The 26806-nt window shown below is 48.2% G+C and overlaps 2 protein-coding genes across 6 annotated transcripts in view; one reads left to right on the top strand and one right to left on the bottom strand.

Moving 5' to 3' along the window:
- Positions 1-1725, bottom strand: part of SLC7A10 (solute carrier family 7 member 10) — a 43572-nt gene extending 41847 nt beyond the window's left edge. The window contains exon 1 of the mRNA XM_082230829.1: positions 1467-1725. Coding sequence (XP_082086955.1) covers positions 1467-1710 — 244 coding nt within the window. The 5' untranslated portion in view covers positions 1711-1725. The remainder of the gene's footprint in view (positions 1-1466) is intronic.
- The window catches only part of LOC309536661 (RNA-binding Raly-like protein), a 33011-nt gene continuing 7858 nt past the window's right edge, over positions 1654-26806 (top strand). For 2 of the 5 annotated variants that reach the window (XM_082230834.1, XM_082230835.1), the window contains exons 1-2: positions 21580-21841; positions 23659-23737. In XM_082230834.1, coding sequence (XP_082086960.1) covers positions 21595-21841; positions 23659-23737 — 326 coding nt within the window. In that variant the 5' untranslated portion in view covers positions 21580-21594. The other 3 variants (XM_082230838.1, XM_082230837.1, XM_082230836.1) reach the window with 3 other exon arrangements.

Consider the following 26806-nt stretch of genomic DNA (forward strand, 5'->3'; position numbering starts at 1 on the left):
ACCTCTCTCTTCCTCGTCCCGTTCCTCAAAAGCCCCCACTAGGAACCAAGGTCCCTTCTGCTTCCCACAATATAATATTTGAGGGGGCCAGGCGTCCCCCAAAGTTGATAAGCACTGTCATTCAAATGGGGTTTGTGTGTGCTGCATCTTGTGATCGATTATGTGGGGCAGGTCACTCGGACACTTACCTGCCCCCCCCCAATATTTTATCCAAGTTAGCACCCCCGCCCGCTTCTCCAGTAGTATTGAATTATTTTAAAATGGCGGGATTTGAATAGATTTAAAACTATAAGCTGTGGTGTTTTGTTTTTAAATCTGTTTTGATGCACATACTAGAAGAGAAGCCAGTTTGGGATCCTGGTGTACCGGTATTTCTTGAAGTCCTGTCCTATCTTTTGGATTTGGTAGAGGGAGGTGTCTGGCATCTCAACAAAAGCAGCTGGATTTTCCTTCCTCTGGGACACCAAAGTTCCCACTACGGCCAGCATCCCTCAGGGCCAAACCACAGGTTGAAGAGAATGCAAAAATTCAGGATTATTTGTATATTTAAAAAAGCAAATAGCTGGAGGTGTGTGGTAATTAATAGGATCAGGGCACACAATGAGGGAGGATTTAACCCTTTTCTTCCCTGCTGTGGACCTGGGCTTGCAGGGGGGGGGGAGTGGATATATACTGAACGTGGCATTTGCTTTTGAGATGGGATGGGGGATTTCTTCTTAATGCAGGTGGACCAGTAATGCACATTAGCAGGGCACACTTGCTCACAGGTGATAAAAGTGCACAGGACAATGCACTTTGTCACTTGGACACTTTCAAAACCGGATCTCCAAAGAGGCAGTGTGACATAGTAGTTAGAGTGTCTGACTTATTAAGGCCAAGGAGACATGGGTTCAAATCACGAGGAAGCTCACTCTTCCAAACTCAGCCTGAAGTCTTCTCCCTCCCTCTCAAACCATCTAGAAAGGGCTGTTGTAAGGACAGCATGGGGGGCGGCAGAGAAACAGAAACGAGGATGCCCCCTGAGCTTTTGGGAAGGCAAGCTGGACAAAAACCACAATCCATACGGACGGCAAAGCGGCGATTCACACGTGCCCACCAACAAAGTCCTTTGGTAGGCTACAGGTGCCACCGGCGTTTGCCGCGAAGCAGGTGCCCGGGATCCGCGGAAGCTTGGCACTGCCACCGACGTTACTCCAGGAAGCTCGGATCCGGTCCCCATTCCCACCCCACAACGCAGGAGAAAGCCAAGGGCAGGAGAGCACTTTGCAGGGCGCGATCCTCCGACTCCCCCCTCCCCACAGCCAAAGCCCCACTTTTTGAGCCAAGATAGATCTCAAGGTGGGGGGGGCAGAGTCTCGAGGAGCCCCCGTCCCTCCCGCACAGACTTTCCTCGGAGTTTCTGCCCGACGCCCCCTTCCCCGGGAGGCGACCCCCTCCCCCCCCTCTCCCCCCACCCCAACTCTGACCTATGATGATGGCACAGGCGCTGACCAGCCCGATCTCCTTCTTGAGCGCGACCTTCTCGGCGGCGCCGGCGGGGCTGCTCGGGGGGGCGGCGCTCTCCGCCCGGCTGCCGCTCCCTCCGCCGCTGCCCTGCTGGGGGGTCTTCCCGGGGGGCTGCGGCTGCTCCTGCCGGGCGGGAGGGGCCGGCTGCTGCTGCTGCGCCGCGATGCTCTTGCGGAGGCTCCGCTGCTGGTTCTCCCCGGCCATCGCCTCGCCTCCCCCGCCGCCGCCGCCGGAGCCCTCCGCTCTGCTCTGCCGCCCAGCTGCGGGGGAGGGGGCAACGGGGAGCGGGAGGGAGGGACGGAGGCGCATGCGCCGTGCGAGGAGAGGAGCCCGGGGCGCCCGAGGTGGCCCGGCCCGGGGATGGCGGGGGGCGGGGGAGGTCGTGGTGTTTGTAACCCACCCACCCCCTCCGATTTCCAAGTCTGCGCGTCCAGTGAGAAAGAGAGAGAAAAGGATAGACGCGTGTAGACACATTCACACGCACACGCGGACCATGCAGTCGCGTCTGGGTGCAGAGACGCTTTTGGGGGGGGCTGTACGAGCAGCAGGGGCAGGCGAAGCAAGTGGGGTGGGGGGCGCTCGGCTCCGCTTGGATCCCCTCCCTCCACCGGCCTCGGCATCCCTCGCCAGCCCGGGATCAGCCAGGCAAAGGGCTCCTAGGGACTCTGGCTCCCCTCAGCTCCAACCATTGGTCCTGCTGGCCTTGGGCTGGAGGAAGTTGGACTGGACTCGTGCCTGTTGGGCTTTTCCCTTGGCGGGGGTCACTTTCTATGTGTGGCGTTGGGGGGGGGGAGAGGTACTCTGTTTGCCATGGAGGGGGTGTGCTTGGTTTCTCCTTTGCTGCCCCACCTGCAGCCCCAGGAACCTCCAGAAGGGAGTTGCTGCCACGGGCATTAGGGGGATGTAGATTTTAATGAGCTAAATCGAGTGGAAGATTATGAGTCGGGAGAACGGTGTAGGAACTTGACAATTTCTCTTTCGGTTGCTATTTTGTTAATATTGTTGCATAGATTATGCTGCGTTGATTGGTTAAACATATAATAATATGCACTATTGCTTTAAACGGGATGTTTGGCTTATTTTTTCCAGTTGTTGCTTTGTTAACAGTGTTTTATAGATTGCAATTGTTTGGCTGATGATTGTGGCAATCCATTCAGACTGGTGGGGTACAAATAAATTAATAATAATAATAATTCTATAGGACTCCTGGTGTATTTGTGATGTTCTGTTATGTTCTGATGTTTCTGTTCTCGTTTGTAAGCCGCACTGGGATTCATTTGAATGGAAAGGGGCATAGAATCATATTGATCAAGTCTCTCTCGCACGCACTCCTTGAGGAGCAAAATAAAAACCCTCAAAAGCTGATCTTGGGAGCTGTCGGAAAAGGAGATTTTGTTTCATTAGAGAGACAAATCCCCGAGGAAAACCCACGCACGCGTCTTCTCCCGTGGCACCAAAAAAAGACCAACAAATGACACGCTTTTGTCGCTTGCTTCAAACCCACCTGAACTTTTATGATCCTCAGGGTCCCTTCCAACTCTACCATTCTTTTATTCTATACAAAATAAAAAAATCCCTTCCAGTAGCATCTTAGAGACCAACTAAGTTTGTTATTGGTATGAGCTTTCGTGTGCATGCACACTTCTTCAGATACTGTTCTCCTTGTCCCGACGGGACGGGACTTGGCCGGAGCAACCTTCGCGCAAAGCAGCGCAGGCGCTGGACCCGGTCCGGATTCGGCCTTAACCTCAGATAACCGGCTCACTTGCAGAGCGCGTCAGCCCTAGATCTTCCCCTGCACCTGCCCCCAAACCTCGCAGAGCCTTTTCTTGGGGGGCGTCTGCAGTTCGAGGTGTGTGTGTTAAAAAATGTCCCTGTGAATCAGGAGAGGTTGACTCGACAACTCACGTTCTTCTGCATTGCTCCATACCAAAGTTTTTTCTTGCACCCTATTAGCAAAAATTTACCTAGACGATCACGGGGACAATTTGATGCTGTTCCCCTCCCTCCCTCCCTCCCTCTCTTTTTTTCTTCGAGGGGGTGGGGAGCTAAACATTGTGCTGCTTCCAGGGACGAATCTCAACATACTTGTCATTTTCCTTTCGGTGCCTGGAGTTCTGCAGCAGGAGACTGTCGCGAGTCATTTTATTGTTACGGGTCTCTCTGTTTGGTTTGTTTCGTTTGGTGTTATACGATCAGTGGCGTAGCGTGGGGGGTGGGGGGGGCCTGCTGCACCTGGCACAACATCTGGGGGGGGGGGCGGAAGAGACTCGAGTGCTAAAGTCCACGGGTTAGGGGGCGCAAATTACTTGCCTTGCCCCGGGTGCCGAGAACCCACGCTACGCCACTGTATACGATACTTATGCTTTTGATTTATTTCATAAAATTTATACGCTGCTTGAGTGTAAAAAAACACCCAACTCTCAAAAAACGCTTTGCAAAAGGAATAAACAATGAAATCAAATAAAAATTTACAACAATAGTTTAAAACATACAAAAAGTTAAAATGCTAAAATAGGCTGAAATTCACATTTACTTTCTAAGCGTCTGGGTAGACATGTCTGAACACGGATGCTTTCAGCAGGGGCCAAAATATATCTGGGCAAAGTTTCTTTTTTGAATACTGGTCGTTGGATCTTAATTGATTGAGTGATTGATTGATTGAGAAACTTCTGTCATGACACGTTTGTTAGTCTTTTAAGGTGTCGTGAGACTCTCTCTCTCTCTCTCCTTAGCTGCAAGGGACTTTTGTCACAAAAGAGCAAATTTCTCCTGGCGACCTTTATCACTAACGTTCTGGGGGATGAGCGCACTCTTCTGCTACGAGTGAAAATCACAGCCCCATCCCAGGATGTCTGGTCCTACAGAGGCGAGGCCCACTGAGTGCAATGGGGCTGCCTCACTTGGGCTGTGGACACCCGGCCGCTTCCTCTGCCTGCTGCCGGTGCAGATCCAGTGGCCGCTTGAGAAATTCTCCCCTTCTGACGCGCTTCCCCTCCAACCAGCTCCCCTCCAACTTGAAAGCCGCGGGCGCCGTCCCTTTGCGGAGGTGTGTCCTCTTGAGATGCGTCCCTTGCGCAGGCGCAGATGACAGCTTTCTCTACACGGGAGTTTTCAGAAAACAAACCAGAGGGTGGGCATTGCAGGAAGCCTTCCAAAAAAGTGGGCCCAGCGAAGGGGAAAGGCGGCTTGGAATGGGGCAGAAGGCTTTTTTTTGGTTAGCTTCTGGCTTTGCAAAGTTCAGTTTTGATAGGCAAGATTGTAAACTGAATCCAATTTATTTCCCTCCCCACCCCTCCTTGCCCCATTGCAACTGCCCACCCCTTGCCTCCCAGCTGGAATGGGGGAGCTTCAAAAGGCAGGGAGCCCCAGGGAGGAGGAGGAGGAAGGTCAGGGGACTGGCACATGGTCTTGTCAGGATTGTCAATGGGGAGAAGGGCTTTGTGGAGAGAAAAAATATTGTCCCCACAGCCAATTCTGGCTGAGTAGGCCCCCTACATTTGAATCATCTCCAAAAAAAGAACCCTGGGAATTGTAGCTGGTTAAAGGTGCTATGAGGGGTAAACTACAGTTCTCATGACTCCTTGAGAGAAGCAGCTTGCTTTAAATGGAGGGTGTATAAGAAATGATAAATAAATAAAGGTATCTGCTGCCACCGACTTGCCAAGAAGAAAGGGAGAAATGTCAGCCTCCCCTCCTAGCCTGCTGCTTTGCTTAATAAGCAACTTGCCCCTGCCCCCCCTCCCACCTCTGCCAGCAGTAAATTCCTCTATTATTTGTAGAAAAATAAGCTCTTAAGGGGTTTAGCTTGATTACTAAGCAATGTTGGTAGGCAACCCAAAACAAGCTTTCATGTGGACTAGCAACAGGGTCGTGTTAAAGAGGAGGTTTAATTTATTTCCGCAGTTGAGAAATAGTTTAGGATTTAATTGCTGATGCTGTTGCTGACTGGATTTGTGGTATTTTTTAATCTGTTTTAGATTATTGGGTTATTTTTAAAATTGTTTTATCTTTATTTTTTTACTGAGATTATGTACTGAGAGTGTGGTTGTAATTTGTCTTGAGTACCTTGGAAAGAGACCTCAGGAGGATTCAACACTAGATGATGGTTTTGCTTGGGTGTCTGAATGGTACTCCCTCTAAACAGAAACGTTCGCAATGGCAACATCTCATTGTGGAACACCAGGTTCCCCTCTACCTTTGATGGGCAGGTCTTCATGTGATGGCTCAGGTAGTAAAAATGCCCTACCCCCAATAAAACCAAGTGGGAGATATTAGCATGTTTGCAGAAGTACACACACACAAAAAATAATCTCGAAAAATCCTTCAAAAACCTTTAAGAATGTAAGAAGAGCCTTCTGGATTCTTTGGCGACTCTGCTTTCTACTTCTCTCCATTCAGAGGACTCTCCATTTATTCCTAACCTTTGCTTCCTTCCACTTAACCAATTCCTGATCCACAAGAGGACCTCTTCTCATATTCCTTGACTGTGAAGCAGCGGCGTAGCGTGAGTTGTCAGCACCCGGGGCAACGCAAGTAATTTGCGCCCCCTAACCCGGGGCAAGGCACGTAATTTGCGCCCCCCTAACCCCTAACCTGCGAGTTGCCGCTGGCGCTGCCGCCCAAACGACGCCGCTTGCCCCGAGGAGGAGGGGGGCAGAGAGGCGAGGAAAATGCAACGGCCTAGCAGCTGCAGCAGCACCGGCGGAGGCGGGACTGTGAGGAGGGGCTGCCTGGCGCGTCCTCCGCGGCGAGCGCTGAGAGCCGCTGCCTGCCGGGCGCCTTCAGCCCGGACGCGCGCACAGCTCGTCGGTTCCGCGAGACATGCAGCTCCGCTACAGCCTGCGCCCGAGGCTCTTCGGCGACTCCGGAGGCAGCGAGCGCGCCCCCCCCCAGATGTTGCGCCCGGTGCGGCCGGCACCCCTGGCACCCCCCACGCTACGCCACTGCTGTGAAGTTTACTCAGGAGTCTTTGGTGCGGTACTTTGTCAAAAACATTTTGGAACTTCAAGGACACCATGTCAGTAGAATCATCTCTACTGTATCTATATGCTTGTTGACACTCTCCAAAAATTCTAATAGTTTCGTGAGGCAGGGCTTTCCTTTGCAGAAGCCATGCTGACTCTGTTTCAGCAGGGCTTGTTCTTCTGTATGCTTGATTATTTTATCTTTAGCAATGCTTTCCACCAATAAGGGCTGAGAATGCTCTGGGGCCACATAATCCTGGCTGATTGGTCCATGACAGGGGTGTGTGTGTGTGTGGCAGAAGAACAGGACAGCTGAATGGAGCATCCTGGTGGATGGTGGAACAGGAATCTTTTCTTGCAGGACCAGATGGGCTGGATAGAAATAATAATAATCACCATCATCATAATAGCAAGCCATACACAGATACTGGGCACCCTTAACATGCCTGCACCCCTCACAGCACACTGCCCCAACCCCTCTCTAAGCTCCACATCATCCCAAAGGCAGCAAACTTAAATAAGAAGAGCCTCTGGGTCAGGCCAAAGGCTAATCTAGTCCATCATCCTGTTCTCACAGTGGCCAACTAGATGACTATGAGAAACCAGCAAGCAGGACTCAAGCACAAGAGCCTTCTCACCTTCCTGTGGTTTCCATCAGAAACATTGCTGTCTCTGGAGGCAGAGCATAGCCATCATGGCTAGTAGCCACTTTGTGAATTGATCAAATCCTCTTTTAAAGCCATCCAAACCATTTAAGCGTCAAACACTTAAATACTACTGAATTCTCAGGCAAAAAGGGGGAGCATTTTTTTTTTGAAATAATATTTATTGAACAATTAATAAAAGTACAGAATAGAAAAACATTTAACAGAATAAAAGAAAAAGAACAAAAAACATCAACAAACAGAACAGAAAAAAATTAGAATTTTCATAACCTATACTTCATCACTAGTTTCTTGACCTCCTCACACCTCCCTTTTTGTATTCCAGTTCTGATATTTAGTTCAGCAAATCCTTACCCTCTATCCTTAACTTTACTCAAGATCTTAACCTATATTAAAAATACATTTTCCCACATTATCAATCTATATTTACATATTCTTATTAATCTTTTTACCAATACTGCTAATTTTCCATCCGACGTCCATTTAGCATTCATAAATTTTACAGTATTTCTGTAGATATTCTTTAAACTTTTTCCAATCTTCTTCCACCAACTCCTCTCCCTGGTCCCGGATTCTGCCAGTCATCTCAGCCATTTCCATGTAGTCAATCACCTTCATCTGCCATTCTTCCAGAGTGGGTAGGTCTTGTGTCTTCCAATACTTTGCGATGAGTATTCTTGCTGCTGTTGTGGCATACATAAAAAAAGTTCTATCCTTCTTTGGCACCAATTGGCCGACAATGCCCAGGAGAAAGGCCTCTGGTTTCTTCAAGAAGGTATATTTAAATACAAAAAGGGGGAGCATTTTGACCTGACATCTACATGCAGAGAGTCCAGGTGTGGAAGGAGTTCCAAAATTCAACATCACTGCATCAGGGTGGGCAAGTGTAGAGAACAGTTCTCTATTTGATTAGCGCCCTGGGCCAAGTGTGGTTTAAATAATGTAGGAAGTATATACACAAAGTATCAAAAGTGGTGACAATAATGACAATAATGCAACAAAACAACACCACCACAAACTGGCTTATAAGTATAAAACCAAATTTACTAGAATAATAACTAGAATAGAGATAGACTTGTAACCATTCAAGCAACAAACATACTAAGGTGCCACGTGCAAAACAAAGCCTGGAGATACTGTAAACATGGAGTGGATAAATGTACAACTGTATCTTAACAAATGGATTCAAGTTGCAAGAAATAAGATTCCGACTAACTTTCTGATGGTGAGAGCTGTTTGACTGTGGAAGGGGCTCGCTCGGAAGGTGGTGGACCCGCTTTCATTGGAGGTTTTTAAGCATCTGCCATGGATGCTTTAGTTGTGATTCCTGCATTGCAAGGGGGTTGGACTAGATGACCCTTGGGGTCCCTTCCAACTCAACAGTTCTATGATTCTAGGGCTTGGTGCCTGCTTGGATTGGGCTGAACAGCCTCCCATCCTGCCTTTAGCAAGGCCACATGCTGAGTTAATATTTTAAATCATTTTATTTTTTTAAAAAAAGAAGTAGGGGGAAAGGCCAGCATTCAGAAGGCAGAGAGAGAGAGAGAGAGAGAGAGAGAGAGAGAGAGAGAGAGCGCAGCTGCTCTCCAAAGTCAGCTCTCCAGAGCAACGACTTCCTCTGGGCAGCCAAGTCCAGGCAGCCTGTGTTCCCCTTGAATGACGAAATGTTAGTAAGCAAAAAAGCCAGAGTTCTTTGCCGAGAGGGGACAGCCCCATGGCAACTGAACAGAATGGTGGGGGCAGGGGGTTGGCCCAGGGGCTCCTTTCCCAAAAAGGCTGCTGGCGGTTGCTCTTTTGAGCCTAGCTTTCTTTCACGCATTGAAATGTACAGAAATGCATATATGTACATAAACAGCCTTTTTGGGGCCTGCTTGTTTAATTATTAAGTTGAGTCCCCCTGTCGTTTGCCGTTTCTCAGCGACATTGGAAGGACTCTGCTGGGTTGCAGGAAGTTGCCTTTGTTCCAATCCAGGCCACGTCAGTACTACCTACACAGACTGGCAGCAGCTCCCCGGGATGCCAGGGCAGGTTCTCTCCCATTCCTAGATCGAGCCTCTGCATGCCAGGGCTAGTCGAGGCTGAGTCTGGGCTGGGAGCTGGAAGGGGACAGAGAGCCTGAATTTGCTCTCTGTGCTGAATCCAGTGCTACAGCTTTGGAGACCCCCTGGAACTCTAACGGGGGAAGCAAGATCAGCTTGTACTGTGAGCCCGCCCATCAGGTCATATATATGTGTGTAAATAAAACCAAATAGCCTCAAGACAACACAGTCTCCACTGCCCCTCATTTCAAGGAAGGCGAATGCTGAGTAAGTGCAGGAGTCTCTCGCTGCTTAGAGATTGGGGTGACACATAAGAATAATAAATGTGTCTTCTAAATATAGCCAATGGCTTCGGCCTTTCCTTATCCCCTTCTGCACCCCTGATCTGAAGCTCTTCTCCTATTCCTACATTTAGCTGTGGTGATTGTATGTTGCAAATCACTCTGAGACCTGCGGGTATTTTGTTGTCGTTTAGTTGTTTAGTCGTGTCCGACTCTTCGTGACCCCATGGACCAGAGCACGCCAGGCACTCCTGTCTTCCCCTGCCTCCCGCAGTTTGGTCAAACTCATGCTGGTAGCTTCGAGAACACTGTCCAACCATCTTGTCCTCTGTCTTCCCCTTCTCCTTGTGCCCTCCATCTTTCCCAACATCAGAGTCTTTCCCAGGGAGTCTTCTCTTCTCATGAGGTGGCCAAAGTATTGGAGCCTTAGCTTCAGGATCTGTCCTTCCAGTGAGCACTCAGGGCTGATTCCCTTAAGAATGGATAGGTTTGATCTTCTTGCAGTCCATGGGACTCTCAAGAGTCTCCTCCACTTGTGGGTGTAGGGCAGTGTAATAATAATAATAATAATAATAATAATAATAATAATAATAATAATGCAATGGGCGGGACTTGATGACCCTTGAGGATCCCTTCCAGCCCTACAGTTCTGTGATTCTCAGATTGTTACACAAGACAAACACATTCTTAGTCCCTTGTTTTTCCCCACCCTCCTCCTTTGCAGCCTTCTCCTACATCTTATTTTCTCATGTTTCTGTGTCGCTGTTTGTTTTCAAACAAAGGTGAAGGATAACGTAACACACGGCCCATAAATCTGAAGAAGGCCTGCTGGCGAATCTCGCTTCAAACCAAAAGATCTCTGGAAACCGCCAAGGTCAGGGTAGCGGGGCACAAGCCACGTGACGCATCCTGGCCATCCCACTCGGACAAACCGCAACTCTGCTGCATGACTGTGTGGACCTGTGGCTCCTAGAGGGATGGTGGATTCTTTTCCCCTCGGCAGTTTGCTTTGCTGTTGTGCCATGTGTGAACTGCCCAACCTGGGCTTCTGAGTTGCCTTCCAGAAGTTCTTGGACTCCAACTCCCATCTGCCTCAGCCAGTGCACCCAATTCTCAGGGCTGATGGGATTTGTAGTCCAGCAACATGTGGGAGGGCTGGGAGATCCCTAGCCCTATTTCACGGCCTGCCATTTCCCCTGGGGAATTATTATAATTGTTTGGATTTCTTAACTGCCCTTCAGCATAATTGACACTGGCTGCCAGTTAGCTGCCTGGCTAAGTTTAAGGTGTTGGTTTTAGTGCATAAAGCTCTATACAGCTTGGGGCTGGGGAACCTGAAATATCGCCTCACTTGTTATATATCCAGTTATATACCACACTCCACAGATGAGGGCCTCCTGCGGGCACCTCTCATCAGGAGGTTCCTTCCACACAGTGCAGGTATTGAGCTTTTAGTGTTGTGAGACCTCTGCCCTCTGGAATGTCTTCTGCTTGAATCTTCTTCTTCTTTGGAGATCACTTGTAGCAGAGTAAGATTGTCTTCCATGAACATGGTCTTAACAGTGACTGTGGAAGCCACTTCTGGATCCACATGTCCTTCCAAGGTGGGGACATAGATTTCTGGGTGGGAGTTGATCACGGTGAGAGTTTGCCAAGCGTACTTTCCTCTTAGTGTGTTTTTCCCTTTCATCCTGTTCTCCAATTGGAGCGCTTGCAGGCCAGTGTTTCCCAGTTGTCAGTGTTTATGCTACATTTTTTTTTTTAGATTTGCCTTGAGAGAGTCTTTAAACCTCTTTTGTTGACCACCAGAATTATGCTTTGCATTTTTAAGTTCGGAATAGAGTAGTTGCTTTGGAAGACAACAATCAGGCATCCGCATAACATGACCAGGCCAACAAAGTTGATGTTGAAAAATAATTGCTTCAACACTGGTGATCTTTGCTTCTTCCAGTACACTGGCATTAGTTTGCCTGTCTTCCCAAGTGATGTGTAAAATTTTTCGGAGACACCGTTGATGGAATCTTTCAAGGAGTTGGAGATGGCATTTGTTATGTACTGAAGATCTCACCCTGGGCCAGCAGGAGGATACTTTAGATAGTTTTCACTCAGGTCCACATATGCAAATAAGGGTTTGAAAGTGACGTTCAGTGATTGGATAGGTACAGAAAGTGGTTACTGCTGCGTTGTAGTGGAGCTCTATATAAGCAGGCTGGCTGAACCCTTCAGTTCAGTTCAGTTCTGTTCTGGCCTGTGAATAAACAAGAGCTGTTTGAAGAATTGCTGTGTCGTCTGATATGTTCACCCACAACTTAACAGCATTTATAATCTTGAATATTATATAGGTGCCATCTCTGTTCTCTTTTTGGCACCAAGCAAGTTCTTCCTTTTCCAAGAAAAGGAAAAAGCTGTTTCCCACCTGTATGGGGGGTTGTTTTAAAAGTGTTTTTTATTGTTTCATTGCTTGTTGTTTGCTGCTCCTTTGAGAGGCAGGGCAGGATGTGAATGTAACAAATAAATAAATAAGGTCCCTGGGCTGGTGGTGATAAACCATATACAAGTGCAATGTAATTAAGACAATTTACAATTACAAATCAGAAGAATAGGGTGTGTCCTCTAAGTCATGAACACACTAAGTCAAATTACAGTTTAGCTGGGTGTGACAGCAGAATGACCAAGGAGGAGTAAAGCGGCTGTTGTTATTATCTCATGGCCAGTTGGCAACACTATCCTCATTTTGGGTAAATTTATTTCTGTTCACCTGATTAATAAAGCATAAATCCACGTGACTTGTGGAAATAAAAGCAATGGTAAGAACATCATTAATTTGCACAGTTTGAAAGCATCAGTGCAAAGCCAGAGGGAACCTTGTATGGTCTGCAACCACATAGGCTGTCTAATTCTTTTTTTTTTTTATAAAATTTTTATTGGGTTTTCACATTTTATATAGACAAAAACAAAAACACAAAAAACAAATAAACACATAAACAAAGAAAAAAAAAAGAAAACAACAACAAACATATATACTTTCCCGAAGATATTATTTCCTAACCCTGGTCATTGACTTCCCCCTACCCCCTCTCTTGCATCCCCATTTCCAAATTTATGTCAGCAAATTGGCATTTCCCTGTCCTAATATTAGTCCTTTTATAAAAGCAAACAAAATTAATTTTTTCTAAGTTGGACCTCAATTCCCTTCCATCGATTTCCCATTTTGTCTTGAATAATGATCTTTTTAACCAAATCCCATAATCATGAGTGTTGTTAGAACTTAATTTTTCCCTCCCTCCCATCCCCGGTTTGCGTCCCTTCCCAAAGCATGTCCAAAATAACAGTTCTTAGCCCGGGTTCCTCACGTCCGAGGCCCTCCAGTCTCTTTCAGTCCCTCTCCGCCGGTCTTGTTGGTAACCCTTTATGCCAGTCGTCACATCTCGAAAGAGTTCTTTCACCTTCAATCCAAAGTCTCTTCCCATATTTGCAAACAGCTGCTGAAGAGTTTCCACAAGGCATGAATCTTGAAGGTAATCAAAGTCAGAGTCTATGTGGAGGCCCCAATTATATTTCTTTATTTTAAATTCCTTAATTTCATAGATTCCCAGGGCCTCCACTTTCGTCTTCTGCATCTTTCGTGGATTTATAGTAGATTTACTCCAATAATCTCCTTGTTTGTATTCCACAGGCGTCAGCTTCTGCTCAGTATTTTCCCACATCACTTCTTCTCTTTCTTGTTTTGTCTTCTCCTCTGCTTTTATTATCATTTCTGGTTCAGCTGTGGATTCTTTCTCATTGAGGTCCTCTTTACATTCAGCAGGACTACTTGTTTCAGAAGTCAAGGTCATCAATTGTTCACTCATAGCCGTAGTCTGCTCTTGTAAGATTCCAACCAAATAAAACATCCTTTCGATTTCTCCCAGTATCTTTCCATCCACAGCCATTGTAATTCCACAGAATTCCCTCTAGAGGGAATCTGGTTACTTAGTATTCTTTTCCCCAACAGTCCTCTGTCTTGTTATTGTTTCTTTATTTCCAACAATTTTAGATCAATTGTAACTCTTTTTAATCCAGAGGTAACTTAGGTAGCAATTTTCCACTATTAACAGTCCGTTTGCCAGCTTTGACAGCTGTCAAACTCTGCACTTCTTAAACCAGCTCCAAAGCAGGACGCTCCCGGGCCCGGGAGGGGGGGTTGTTTACAACAGAACATAAAACATCCAACACTCCTCTCTCCTGCTCAAAATTTCCAAATCTTGGAAGTTACTGTCTTTTTTTAAAACTCACCCTTTACAGGGTAGGCACTCCAGCTTAGTTCTTTTTTCGTTGCTCTAGATCGTCTGCAAGGTAGGGGGTGCGGACTTCCTTTTAGCACATCCCCCGATCGTCTCAAATTCAGTGGATAAATTTCTTAAAAGCCAAGTCCAAATTACTCACGGGTTGTTTTTTCAGCCGAATTTCAAGGAAGGAAGTCAGCGCTCTCCGGTCATGGCTCGCGGCTTCGCTCAGCAGAGGTAGCGATGGACTCTCAGTGCCGCGCCACCCCCCGTATCCCCTCCGCAGCCTTTAAAAAGGCTCTTCGCGAATCAGGGGGGGCGCTTAAGGCACCCGCCGAGTCTTCAGTCCGCAGGCATTCCGCGCCTGCGGTTTTAAGGGTCCCCGTGTCGCCGGCACGGCAAAGACCCGTCCCCTGCTGAGCCGATTCCCTCCGGAGCTCGGAGGGAATCCGCCATTCCCAGATCGTGTCAACCCCGGAAGTCGCCCACATAGGCTGTCTAATTCATTGTGCCTGGGAAGGGTGCTCCATAATCTGGGTGCCAGCACAGGAAAGACACTGTTTCCAGTAGATTCCTCTCCCCATTGGGGGCTAGTCCATTAGGATGAAGGTGGTACCATGTAATCGAGATGCTCAGGGTTTGCTCAGCAGATCTCAGCACGACCCACCTCACAGCAGCTGTATTCATAGAGACATAGAAATGTAGAATTGGAAGAAACCATGAGATCCATCTAGTTCAACCCCCTGCAATGCAGAAATCTTTCACCCAACATGGGGCTTGAACCCACAACTCTTGAGATTAAGAGTCACATGTCTGAGCTATAGGGAGGTCTAGCTGTGGTTTCCCAGCTCCCTGGAACACAGTCCAGTGCACTCCCCAACTTTTCTATTTAGCAAGGTGCTCAGTCCCACTTGCTTCCAGAAGGGGGAAAAACAAGCCTGAGAATTCCTGTTATAGTCCTGCTGCTATAGAGGCAGCTTGGCAGAATTAATACATGGCATCATAGTGACACCTCGTGGTAGAACCAGTGAAGTGTCAGATGCAAAATCTAACACTCTTTTTTTAAAAAATAAATAAATATATGCATTATTTAAATTGAACTCAGGGGAGATCCTCCACTTGCCAGCCTTTCAGATAACACATGACTTTTTAAAACTTATTATTAACTTTAGTTTTCAGTTTCTGAAAATACACAAAATTAACAATCCCCATATAACGCACCCTGCAAGAAACATTCCATGGACATAAAATGTAAATACTGCAGTCAAACATGAAGCAAGTTTGTAAATACAGTGATACCTCGGGTTAAGTACTTAATTCGTTCCGGAGGTCTGTACTTAACCTGAAACTGTTCTTAACCTGAAGCACTACTTTAGCTAATGGGGTCTCCTGTTGCTGCCGCACCGCTGAAGCACAATTTCTGTTCTCAGCCTGAAGCAAAGTTCTTAACCCAAGGTACTATTTCTGGGTTAGTGGAGTCTGTAACCTGAAGCGTCTGTAACCTGAAGCATATGTAACCCGAGGTACCACTGTAGTTTAGAGTTTATTACATTGGTTAAGTAGCTTCTACTCTCTGTCTTAACAGGTTGTCCCAGAGTGAGCTGGGGGTAGCTGGTGGTGAGAAGGCCACATTGTCCTTTCTGGTGTTCTGAATAAACATGGGCCATACAGTTTCAAAATCATTTTTTTAGTTCCCAAGTGCTCTGAGATGCTTAATTAATTTCTCTTTAAGGGCTGCATTCCATAGCCTCTCCCACCAGGTCTCTGTGGCGTTCAGTTAGAAGCTGTTTTCCAATACTGTGTTGTTATTTATCTAGCGGCAGACATGAAAAGGACCAGTAGGTCCTTAAACAATGAATTATTATGGTCATCTGTAAACGGATCCAGCAAAGCTAGCCTCAGATCACCTCTCCGATGCTAGAAGGAACTTATTTTCATAACAAGTTACTCTCAAACAATATTGTTGTGGTTGTTTGCAATTTAATTTGGAATATATCTTGCACCACTAAAGCAGGGAACCTAACGACCAAGGATCAAATGTGGCCCTCAATGCTTTTCTGTCTGGCCCTTGGGACACTCCCCTGGCCCCACCCCTCACCAGCTCCGCTTAACACCTTCCTTGAGAGTTTTTGCCTGGCTGTCATGTGTCCTTACTCAGGAACACAGGGAGATGTTTTATGCTAAGTCAATCCATCCGTCTATCTAGCTCAGTATTGTCTCTACCCTGACTGTCTGGGGTTCCTCACAGACCCAGCCTAAGATTGCTGAGCTCCTTCAGTCCATCAGCCTTTCCTCCTTTTAGCGCCTCACCCATTCATCCTCCCCATCTGCCAACCAAACTCTCCCAGCTTTCTCTCTCCATACTGACAGGGTGATAATGCTGCTGTTCAGAAACTAATTCTTCCTCGTCCCCATGGCAATAAGTAGCGGTGAGAGGTTTAAAGCAGCAGCTGGGCAGGGCGGCTCAGTGCTTGGTTGCACTGGATTCCTGGCACTGGGAATCAAGGCGGATGGGGTTGCATATGTCTACAACGTTTGCATGATGGGGCTGTTTTCCTCAAGCCATTCCCCTCCTGCCCTGCACCTGGCATCAGGTAAAGATGAGGCTCCACCAGCTGATTGGCAGACCCTGGCAAGCCCTCTTCCCTTGCCCAGGTGCTCTGCTTTCAGACCTTTACTGCAAAGAGAAGACTCGTCACCTGGTTGAAATGGCCTGTGGGGTCTGAGCGACCTCAGGATCTAGCCTGCCCGCTGGAGAAAGGTTTCCCTCAGGATGTTTCTCAGGACAACAGGAAGGGAGAATTCCACAATTGATATTACACCCACAAAAAGCAAATAGGGGTGCTTTTCTCCCTCTCTCATCACACACCAGCCATGACAGTATTTCCAAAAGCAACTACTAAAGCAACTACTGTACTCTATTCCGAACTTAAAAATGAAAAGCATATCAAAAGAGGTTTAAAGACTCTCTCAAGGCAAATCTAAAAAAATGTAGTGTAAACAGAGACACAGGTAGCGCTGTGGTCTAAACCACTGAGCCTCTTGGGCTTGCCTATCAGAAGGTCGGTGGTTCAAATCCCAGCAATGGGGTGAGCTCCCGTTGCTCGGTCCCAGCTCCTGCCAACCTAGCAGTTTGAAAGCACGTCAAAAGTGCAAGTAGATAAATAGGTACCGCTTTGGTGGGAAGGTAAATGGCGTTTCTGTGCACTGCTCTGGTCCGCCAGAAGCGGTTTAGTCATGCTGGACACATGACCCGGAAGCTGTACGCCGGCTCCCTCAGCCAATCAAGCGAGATGAGCGCCACAACCCTAGGGTCATCCGCGACTGGACCTAATGGTCAGGGGTCCCTTTACCTTTAAACACAGTCAACTTGGAAACACTGGCCTGCGAGTGCTCCAGTTGGAGAACTGCCTTTACCAAAGGTTTCACGGGCTTTGAAGACCCTCAAACTCAAGACAACAGGGAGAAACGTGCAAAGAGGAAGGCACGCTTGGCAAACCCTCACCATGATCAACTTCCACCTGGAAACCTATGTCCCCACTGTGGGAGGATGTGTGGATCCAGAATTGGCCTCCACAGTCACTTATGGACTCACTGTTAAAACCGTGTTTATGGAAGACAATCTTACTCGGCTATGAGTGATCACCAGCGCAGAAGCAGCTGTGTTTCCACAGCCAGAGACAGCATTGCTTCTGAGTAACAGTTGATAGAAGTGACAGGCGGAGAGAGTGCTCTTGTGCTTGTGGGTTTCCCTTTGGTGGCCTCTGATTGGACCACTGTGACACCAGGATGTTGGAACTAGATGGGTCCCCTTTGGCATCTAAAGGGCATCTTCTTATGTTCTTAGAAAATGACTCTTTTTTGGAGAGTCGCTTGCCTACCCCTATGTGGGAGCATTCACAGGAAGGTGGCCATTTTAGCAGCCAGTAGGGAAGTCGTTGGTTTAGTCAACTGACCAGGGAGAAAAAGCCTGTCTCTTTAAAAGCAGTCTGATCCATATGTGGTGGACCTGCCCAAAAATTAAAGAGTTCTGGAATATTATATACGACAAACTGAAAAAAATTGTAAGAACAACATTTCCAAAAAAACCTGAGGCCTTCCAGCTTGGGATTGTAGGGAGAGAAATACCCAAAAATGTGAAATAAATATTTCTGTACGCAACCGCGACAGCGAGAATTCTAACTGCACAAAACTGGAAGGGGGACAGGGTTCCTTCAAAAACTGAGTGGCAGAACAAACTGGTAGAATTTGCCGAAATGGCTCAAATGACGAATAGGCTGAGAGGTAATGTAAATCAGGACTTTGTCAAAAAATGGAACATGTTTAAGAACTATGAAATACAACAGCGGTGCAGTGTCTATGACAGCGTTTGAATTATTTCTGTACATACAGTATGAATTATAAAGTAAAAGGTTTCAAAAGCTGTAAGAAACTATAAGATTGTATAATTAAAGTTACAATTATATGTTTAATAGGAAAACAGAAAAAGTAAAGGCATTAAGGGGTGGTGGGAAGTCTTATGTATATTTGTAATGAATGTATGGCGAATAGTATTGTATAGAATTGAATTGTCATTGTTTTGTAATCTTTTTCCCTCCAAAGACCATACATACTAATGTTATGTTATTAAGTAAATTCAAATTTTTAAAAAAGCAGTTTGATCCTTAGAAATCAGCAGGTGGAACTTCTGAGGGCCTGGAGCTAAATGGGATCACCTGCTAACTTCTGCAGATCAAACTGCGGGTTAAAGGGACAGCAGCAGGGCCTGGCTTAAAAGTTGGTAGTAAGCCTGATTCCATGGTAAGCCATGTCCTTTGCATTATGAAGTTCCTGAGTTCAATCCCTGGCATCTCCAGGTGAGATTGGGAAAGATGGACCAAGAGCCTGACTTGCAATAAGGCACCTTGCTGTGTCATGGGCAGCCATCCCTCCCCCAGCTAGCAAAGTGGCTGTACATGCTGAGTTGTAAGCAGGTATATTAAGTGTGCACGCTACAGGCACAAATCCCTGTTTAATTGCTTGCTTGTCTGTGCTGTCTGAGCTCTGGCTCCATAAAGTATAAAAAGAAATCAAAGGAAATGCTTTTAAAAAAGATCCTTTCTTTAGCAAGGCTTCTCGCCCCCACATCCCACTTTTTAATTCTGAAGATCAGGCTTTTAAATCTTGCCTAGCGCTTTCCCAAAAGGAGTCCCTTGGAAACCACAAAGGTCTGATCTAATAATATACATGGTGTACATTTTGATCAGCATCTTTTAACTCAGTATCCATATACTAGTAGTACTTAAAGCAATCCTCTATTGGAAGACAACTCCGGTTTAAAGCGAATGACCTCCCTCAAAGAATCCTGGGAACTTTAGTTTGTCAAGGGGGGCTGGGAACTGTAGTTCTGTGAGGGCTAAGCTACCACAGCCAAGATTCTTTGGGGACGTGTGGGCTGTAAATGTGCTCTAAAGGTATAGTGTACACAGCCGGATTCATAACCTGGGCCTGAATTCACATCCTTTGCTGTTAAGAGGGGGGAATACTGTGCCCCATCCCTACTAACCCCTACCAGGCTTTCTCTTCCTGCTAATAAAGCACAGAGCCTGGCCTAGTGTGGGTGACTGATGCTTTCCTGCATTAATCCTGAGAACTCCTTATGGAGATGGATGCACGGGCCCAGCTACTGCCTGTCCCCCTAGTTGCAAATTGCCAGTGATTTTCAATTTCCCTCTTATCTCTCTTTTGCTTTTCCTCCCCTCTCTCGCTTGACACCTCTGCCTCCTAAGCAAAGCATGGCTGCAGCACACACTCCATTTGCAAAGGGGTTGGGAGCCCTCTCTCTCTCTTTCTCTGTGTGACATGTTGCAAATTGCCTCCTGTGAGGGTGCTGGAGAGACAGCTGGATGTGAAGAGGCTTGGGGAGGAGAAGGAGGGGGAATTAGAAAACCTCAAAACGAATGTTATTCATGCTTACTTAGCAACATTTGTTCCCTGCTTTTCTCCTAGTGCACTTGGCTCATCCACAGTTTAGGGTGTGCTTGCAACTTTCTGTGTTCCCATTTAACTTGCACAGGCCACATGAAGTTACTATTAAACAACACAAATCTCGATGGTGTCAGCACCTAGTTAGGAAATCTTCCCAGCAGCACCATCTTGGAACTGTTTCCCCAGCACTGCAAGAAGTTTAGGGGCCCAGGAGTGGCAGATTTTGAGCAAAATTTGGCCACCCACAAACTTGCTCTATAGGCATAGGCATAGGGTAGCGGGGCAGGCAGTTGCCCCCCACCCTCAATTTCAAGTACCGTAAATGATTAAAAATACTTAACTGACCAATCACGTCACAGATAGCTCAGTACTGCCCCCCCTAAAATAAATCATGAATACCAGCACCTCCAGATTCTGCTGCTTCTATACCAGGGTTTATTGTCACAACTCTCCCCGCCCCCAGTATCATGAGAACTGTAGTTTGGCAAGATGTTGCGAGAGGGGGGAAATATTCTTTGTGATCACCAACCCCTTCTCATGGAGCTACACCTGTTATTTATGCATTTAAAAATACTGATTTATTACATTTATATACCACCAATTAGATACATTTTAGACCAGAGATGGGGAACCTCAAACCCAGGGCTCAATTGCAGCCCTCCAGGTCTCTGGGCCTGGCCCCTGTGACTCTCCTTAAGCCACACCTCATCCCTGGCCTTGCTTTTCACCTTCCTCTGGTGTTATTTTCCCTGACTAGGGCATGATATAAGTAAAAGAAACACCTGCTCCTTTTCCCTTATAGGGTACCCAAGAGCCCATATAGAGTCCTTTTGTAGGTTCTCTATTGGTAGGAGAAAATAACAGAGACCAACCAGAGAATATTGAGAAGCAAAGCAGCTAGTAAGCCTGATCTTTATTAACTGTTGCAACAGGGTGCTCCCCCACACAGGAGAGAGGAGGAGGACCCCGAGCCATGCGTGCAAACCCTTATATAGACATTTTAAATCTGCCCCCACCGGAGTCCAAGACCACCCCCAGAAACATCATACATACATCACAGAAGGGGTGTAGCCCAAGACCAACCCCCAGATACATAATACCTACATCACAGAAAAGGCGGTCTACAACAGAAATCTGAGTGCGTTGTTTTTACCCTTTCGGCCAGGTTACCCGTTAATGGTCACTTGACTGGATTACCTGGGGAGCCTGGCCATTCTTTTGTAATGATAATACTTAATTCCTGAGCCTATTCACACCTTAAATGGTGCAGGATTTGTGAGGACAGAGACAATGGGGAGGTTTCTGCATTTCCTTCCACCTTGTAGAGAAATATTTGAGGTGACTGAAAGAGTCAAAATGGCTTTGGGACTTTTCCTGTGGGTTTTGGACATGTGGCTTATATATTTATATTTATATGTGTGTTTCCTTGGTACATTTATGAACATTTTTAAATATTTATATATACAGTGGGATGTGGCCCCTAGAAGGCTGCCTGTAAAATGCAGCCCTCAAAGTGCAAAAGGTTCCTCCCCCATGTTAGGCTGCACAGGCACCATACATTTAATGCATATGGTTTCCCGGGGGGGGGGGGGGCGGGAACCCAGGATGCTGTGTCATCCCCCAGCCAAAATTCTCAGCACCCTTAATAAACTACAGTTCCCAGGATTCTTAGATGGGGGCCAAAGAAAGTGCTTTCAATAGAAGCAGCCTCAGTCCCTGGGCTGAATAGCCTGAGGTTGCTCTGCAGAGTGGGGAGGGGCAGTCCCACGGCCTAGAGAACGGGGGGGTGGGGGTGGGCTCCTGCTTATTCCCTTGGTGCCCGAAGAGGTTATTCCACGCAGTCCCACGACCACCACCTTGGGCAGCTACTCTGCTTCGGGGGGGGGGTCCTTGCAGCTTCGCGCATGCGCCGCGGAAGAACCGGGGGCGCCCACCTCCCCCACCATTTCCTTGCGCGGGGGGAGGGGAGGGGACTGGAGCATGCAAGGCGCCCCCTCTGCAAGGCAATAGCCCCCTGGTACCTCAAGAAGCAGAGGCGTGTGTCTATGTGGGAGCTCAGCCCCTCCCCTCCCACAACGCCCCCCCCGCCGGGTGGCGGAGATGGTTCGTTCCCTCCTGCTTCGTCTCCCCCCCCCTTCACCAGGGCAGATGGTACGTTCCTCCGGCCGACATTCAGGCTGGGGTGGGAGGGAGGCAGATAGAGACCCTCCTTTCTTTAGCCAAGAGCGCTTAGGCGGCTGCTGCTGCTGTTGCTGCAACCACCTTGCTGGGGGCTCGTAGGAGAGAGAGAAAGGCGTCCCTTCCTCGCTGCTGGGCAGGCCGGGCGTGGGGCTCCCCCCCTCTTCCTCCCCTCCCCCCCCTTTGGGGGTGGCATGACCCTCTTCGGCAGCCGGGAAGGGGGCTGGCGCTGTGAGTACCGCTCGTGTGTGTGTGTGTTTGTCCCACTTCCATAACCCCCGCCTCACCCCCGGGTTGCGTACTTAGGAGTGGGGGGGGGGAGTCGCCCTCCTCCCAAAATAGGGGACTAGGAGCGGGGGCTCCACCGCCCGGAAGCAATGAAAGAGGAAGGGGGAAGCGTGGGGGGGGGGAGAGAGGAGGGTGTATCCGCTGGGTCCCCATCAAAAGCCCCATGCCGCCTCCTTTGATTTCGCTGCGCAGGAGGGGCGCGCGCGCGCGCCCTTCCATTTGCTTTGCGCCTCTTGCTTGCAGAACGAAGCAAGGGGGGGGGTGTCGCTTCCTAATTCTTCAGAGACATCTTTACTGGGCCCAACTCTGGGTGGGAAGAAAGTTGGATGAGGATTGACGAGAGCTCTCTCTTTTAAAAAAGAAAGAGAGAAATTGGCATTTTTATTTATTTATTTTTTTTGAGGCCTGCATCGCAAGAGGTGGCTAGGGCAACTTGGAGGGGTCCCGGGGTGGGTCTTCTATGAACCCCCAGGCAGGGACCTGCCATGGGACCGGGCGCTGATGCACTTGGAGGCCGTTTGAGGCTGGGACGGAGAAGAGTTACTGGAGCCCCCTCCCCGGCCCTTGCTCAGGAAGACCCTCGCTGGCCTCTACGTCCATCCTGAGACTCTGGCCTCTTCAGATTCTGGGGAACTTTCCCTTGGCAGACCAAGAGGAAGCATCCTTGCCCTGGGATGAGGAAGTCGGGACCCCTCCCCACATTTCTCTCTCTGCCTTGCAGGAAACGGGGCTCAGGATGCCTGGGTCTAGCATGCCAGTTGCCCCAGGGCTCCGGCTCAAGTCCCCTGATGCTGGGCCTTTGATGGTGCCCTGGAAATGGAGGGGCCCAGGCCCAAAGGAGCACATGCCCAGCCTCAGAGGTGTGGCAAGAGTCCAGGGGCAGGCAGGAATTCTGCCTCTGTGGCTCATGCCCAGTGGCAAAAAATGTAAACACTTAACATGGTGTTCTAATTAATTTTTCAACTTGGTTATAGTATTAAGATGCAGTTCAGCAGGCAAGTCGTTTTATTCCCTGCTGTCCTGCCAAGTAAAGGACAATAATGAGATGCTGCTCTGATTTGCCTTGTAGACAGATTGTGTAGATGAATGGGGAGGCTGGGGGGGGCATCTCTTTGGTCACCCCCTCCCATGCTGGGACACTGCCTCTGCTGACACCATTAAGTTGCTTTAATTGTTTTTAATACTGTATAATTTTTATCGCTGTAACCTACCCTTAGGGTGAGTAATAATAACACCTAATAATAATAATAATAACAACACATTTCAGTTCCTTGTATCTACAGTATAGAGACTACTCTTGTCTGTACACGAACCTGAAAAATCTAAGCTGGTTTATATCCCTGTGAGATGTTCTAAGGATCTGCCGGAGGGGGTCAGCCTTGGACTTTGTTAGGGGGTGCCTTCTGGAGTGACAGTGGCCTCCACCCAGCCTGCCCCCTCCTGGGCTTCTGGCCTCCTCCTTGCCCTGGGGCTTCTCTCTCATGGTCTTCCTCTTTCTCTAGATCTCGACATGGCCCGGGAGCCTAAACTGAGCCACGCCAGGCCAAGCCAGAAGAGGCAACACAGCGGAGGCCTGTACCCGTGAGTCTTTTGTCACCACGGATTGGATCCGGCTGTGCAATGTCCCGTTTACTGTGTCTAGGCAGGGAAGGGCAATCTGTGCGGCCCTCCAGGACTCCAGCTCCCATCAGCCCCTGCCAGCAAGCCCCTGCCATCACTCAGGGTGGTGGGAGTTGTACCAGCTGCTTATGACCTGGTCATGGTGCCCGCCCCCTCAGAAATGGCCCTGAGAATCTCCTTCTCCAACCCATTCACTGCTTGGGTTGAGTTCCAGGCCCCCCCCCCTGGCATGGAATTCCTGGTTGCTGGCGGTGAACTATTTATTTTTATTGATTTGCACTTGTTGCCTTCGTGTTCCACCTTCCCCCGTCCCAAGATGTTGAAGATGGTGTTACATAGTTCTCCCCAACCTCCTTTAACCCCCCATAACAACGCTGTGAGGTAGATTAAGCGGAGAAGCGGTCACCTGGTGAGCGTCATGACCAGGTGGGGATTTGAGCACTGATGCCCTTCTCAAGCCTCCTCTGTTGGGTGCTGACAAGCTGCTGTTTAAAATTCCCCACAGTGTCTAGACATGATGTTGGGACGTTGTGGATATTTCAAAAAAGCCTCTGCTTGGTCTAGAGTGGCTGCTTGCCTCCAATCAGGAGGCGTTGCTGCTGCTTTTTGCACCCAGAGCTGCTGGCAGAAGGTTTTCGCCACAGCTACTCATGTTCTGGTAACTGAAAGTTTCCAGCCACCGCTTATCCTCTGGCCAAGAAATGTGCTGCTTGCTATATTTCTGTGCCTCTTGCAACTAGACTCCAGCTGCCCTCAGTTGGATTGCTTTTTTTCTTCATTAGCTCATGACACGCAAATCTGGAGGCAGTGCTAGGAAGGGGGAGCATGGAAGCCCAAGGGATAGGTGCAGGCTTGACTACTGCACTAAGTGATAAGTGGGGCTGCTCTTGCAAACTGTTCGGAAGCGTCCGCTGCTCCAGAATGGGACAATCAAATGGTTAGCCGGAACTTAAATGCGGGAAACGTATTTGTAGCTTTGCTTCAACTCCCAGTTTTCTCTCAGGTAGACTCCAGGGGGAGGGTTTTTTCTATGGTAGCATTGCGGTTGTGGAACCCACCCACCCAAAGCCACTAACCTGGTCTGGCTGCTTTTCTGCTTTCTTTTCGGTGCCACCCGGTTTCACATGCATGGGCTGCGTTCAGTTTCCTATTTTCCAGGGCTGGAGAGAGAGGGACGAGCACTGTGCTCTTCTATCGCCGCTTTGCTTCATCTAGATCCTCACGTGGAGGGTATTCTGCTGCCAAGAAAACAGATTATAACCCTGGGATTAGGCAGAAGGGTGGTTTGTTGATTTTTTTTTGCATTTATTTATTTATATGGCTGGTAATGGAAATTGTTTGGTTGTAGCTGTTGAGAAGAGGAAGCTGTTGGGGTGGGGGTGGGGGGGTAGGCAGTGTCTGCAAGACACTTTTCCTGTCCTCTTAGATTCTGGTGGGATCCTGTACTGGTTATCCAGCCATAATCTCTGCCTGATCTCCCTGTGTAAAGGAGCTGTGACATGAACAGCTTGTAGGTAGGACAGAATCTGCTCCAGGGCAAAGGCAAGACAGAACAGGAGGTTAGTGGTGCTCCCAGACAGGGATGGGGTTGGTTTTATTATTAATTTAGAACAATTGTTATCCAGCTTCATAGCCCTGAGAGGCTCTCGGTGCATCTTAGCGCAAAAAAACTGCGAGTGGGCTGTTGAGATATCTCAGATGAGTTGCTAGCAACAGGATTTGTTGTGATGATTGGATTTCCCCTGCAGAAAGGGTAAATGGGCGGGGGATAAGAGATGGCGTTTTGATGCCAACGCCGTTGTGCAGATGCTGCAAAAATACATCCAAAAAACACCTGCCTGGAAGCAGACTTGGGAAATGGTTGGGTGGCCACTTACGCATTGCCAAAGCTGAGGAAGCCTAGCCCTGAAAGAGAGAGAGAGAGAGAGAGAGAGACACCCTTCTGCCTGATCTTAACACCTGAGAAGATCTGTAGGGAAGGAGGCAAGCTTTCATATATTTGTGGCCTTAGCCATTCAGGGTTTTAAACACCAGTGTGAGCTCCTTGAATTGGCCATGGAAATGAACTGGCAATTATAACAGGAGTTGTGTCTGTTATAAGCGGAACCCCAGCCAGTAATTTTGCCACTGCATTTTGGATCATTTGAAGCTTCTGAGGGGTCTTCAAGGGCAGCCCCATGTAGAGCACCTTGTAGTATGGCAGTCAGGAAGTTACCAGAACATGGACTACTGTGGTCAAGGTGTCTTTTGTCCAAAACCAGCAAATCGGATGGAGCTGGTAAAAGGCACTCCTATTTATTTATTTTTATAAATACAATCCTAGTCACTGAAGTCACCCAAGCCTCGAGTGAGAAGGCCAAATCCAGGAGAAGCCCCAAGCTATTGACCTGTTCCTTCTAGGGGAGAGCAGCCCACTAGGACAGCTTTTCTCTCTATCTCTTGGACTCAGAAATTCAGGATACCTAACACCTCTGTCTCTCAGTGAGTTGTTTTGACGGAGGAGGTTTTCCAGTTAAATGTAACTGCTATAAATCCTGGGAATTGTCATTTAACTGAGGGCGTAAAGGACAGTTTCCTAGTAAGCCCAAGCTCCCCTCACTGATGCTGACCCCTGTCCTGGAGCCCTTGCACAGGGTGGCTGCAAGTGGCCATCTTAAATTTCCCACAATGCCACAGAACAACCGTCATAAGGCTGCTTGGGGACATGGTTGGAAATTTTAAAATGGTGGCTGCCTGGTGTGTGCTGGGTGAGACTGCTCTGGGAAGAGGTGTCCTCAAGATGTTCCTAGGGGAAATCAGTGGGGTCTGGAGGAGAGCGAATGCTGGAGGGGACTGAGGCGATTCCACCCACCCACCGCCAGGATTGTGGCCTTGGAGGCCTGTGGTCACAGGAGTAAGAACCAGCGTTGCTGAACCCACAGATGGAAACTTGGAAAACAAAAGGACTGAACAAAGCCTCCCAAAATAACTTGGAGGGGCAAACAATAGCTGCTACGCAACAGCTTTTCCCAAATTCCTGGCTTCGGCTCC

This window comes from Podarcis vaucheri (genome assembly GCF_965113315.1).
Source record: "Podarcis vaucheri genome assembly, chromosome: 7".
In the NCBI taxonomy this organism is placed as follows: domain Eukaryota; kingdom Metazoa; phylum Chordata; class Lepidosauria; order Squamata; family Lacertidae; genus Podarcis; species Podarcis vaucheri.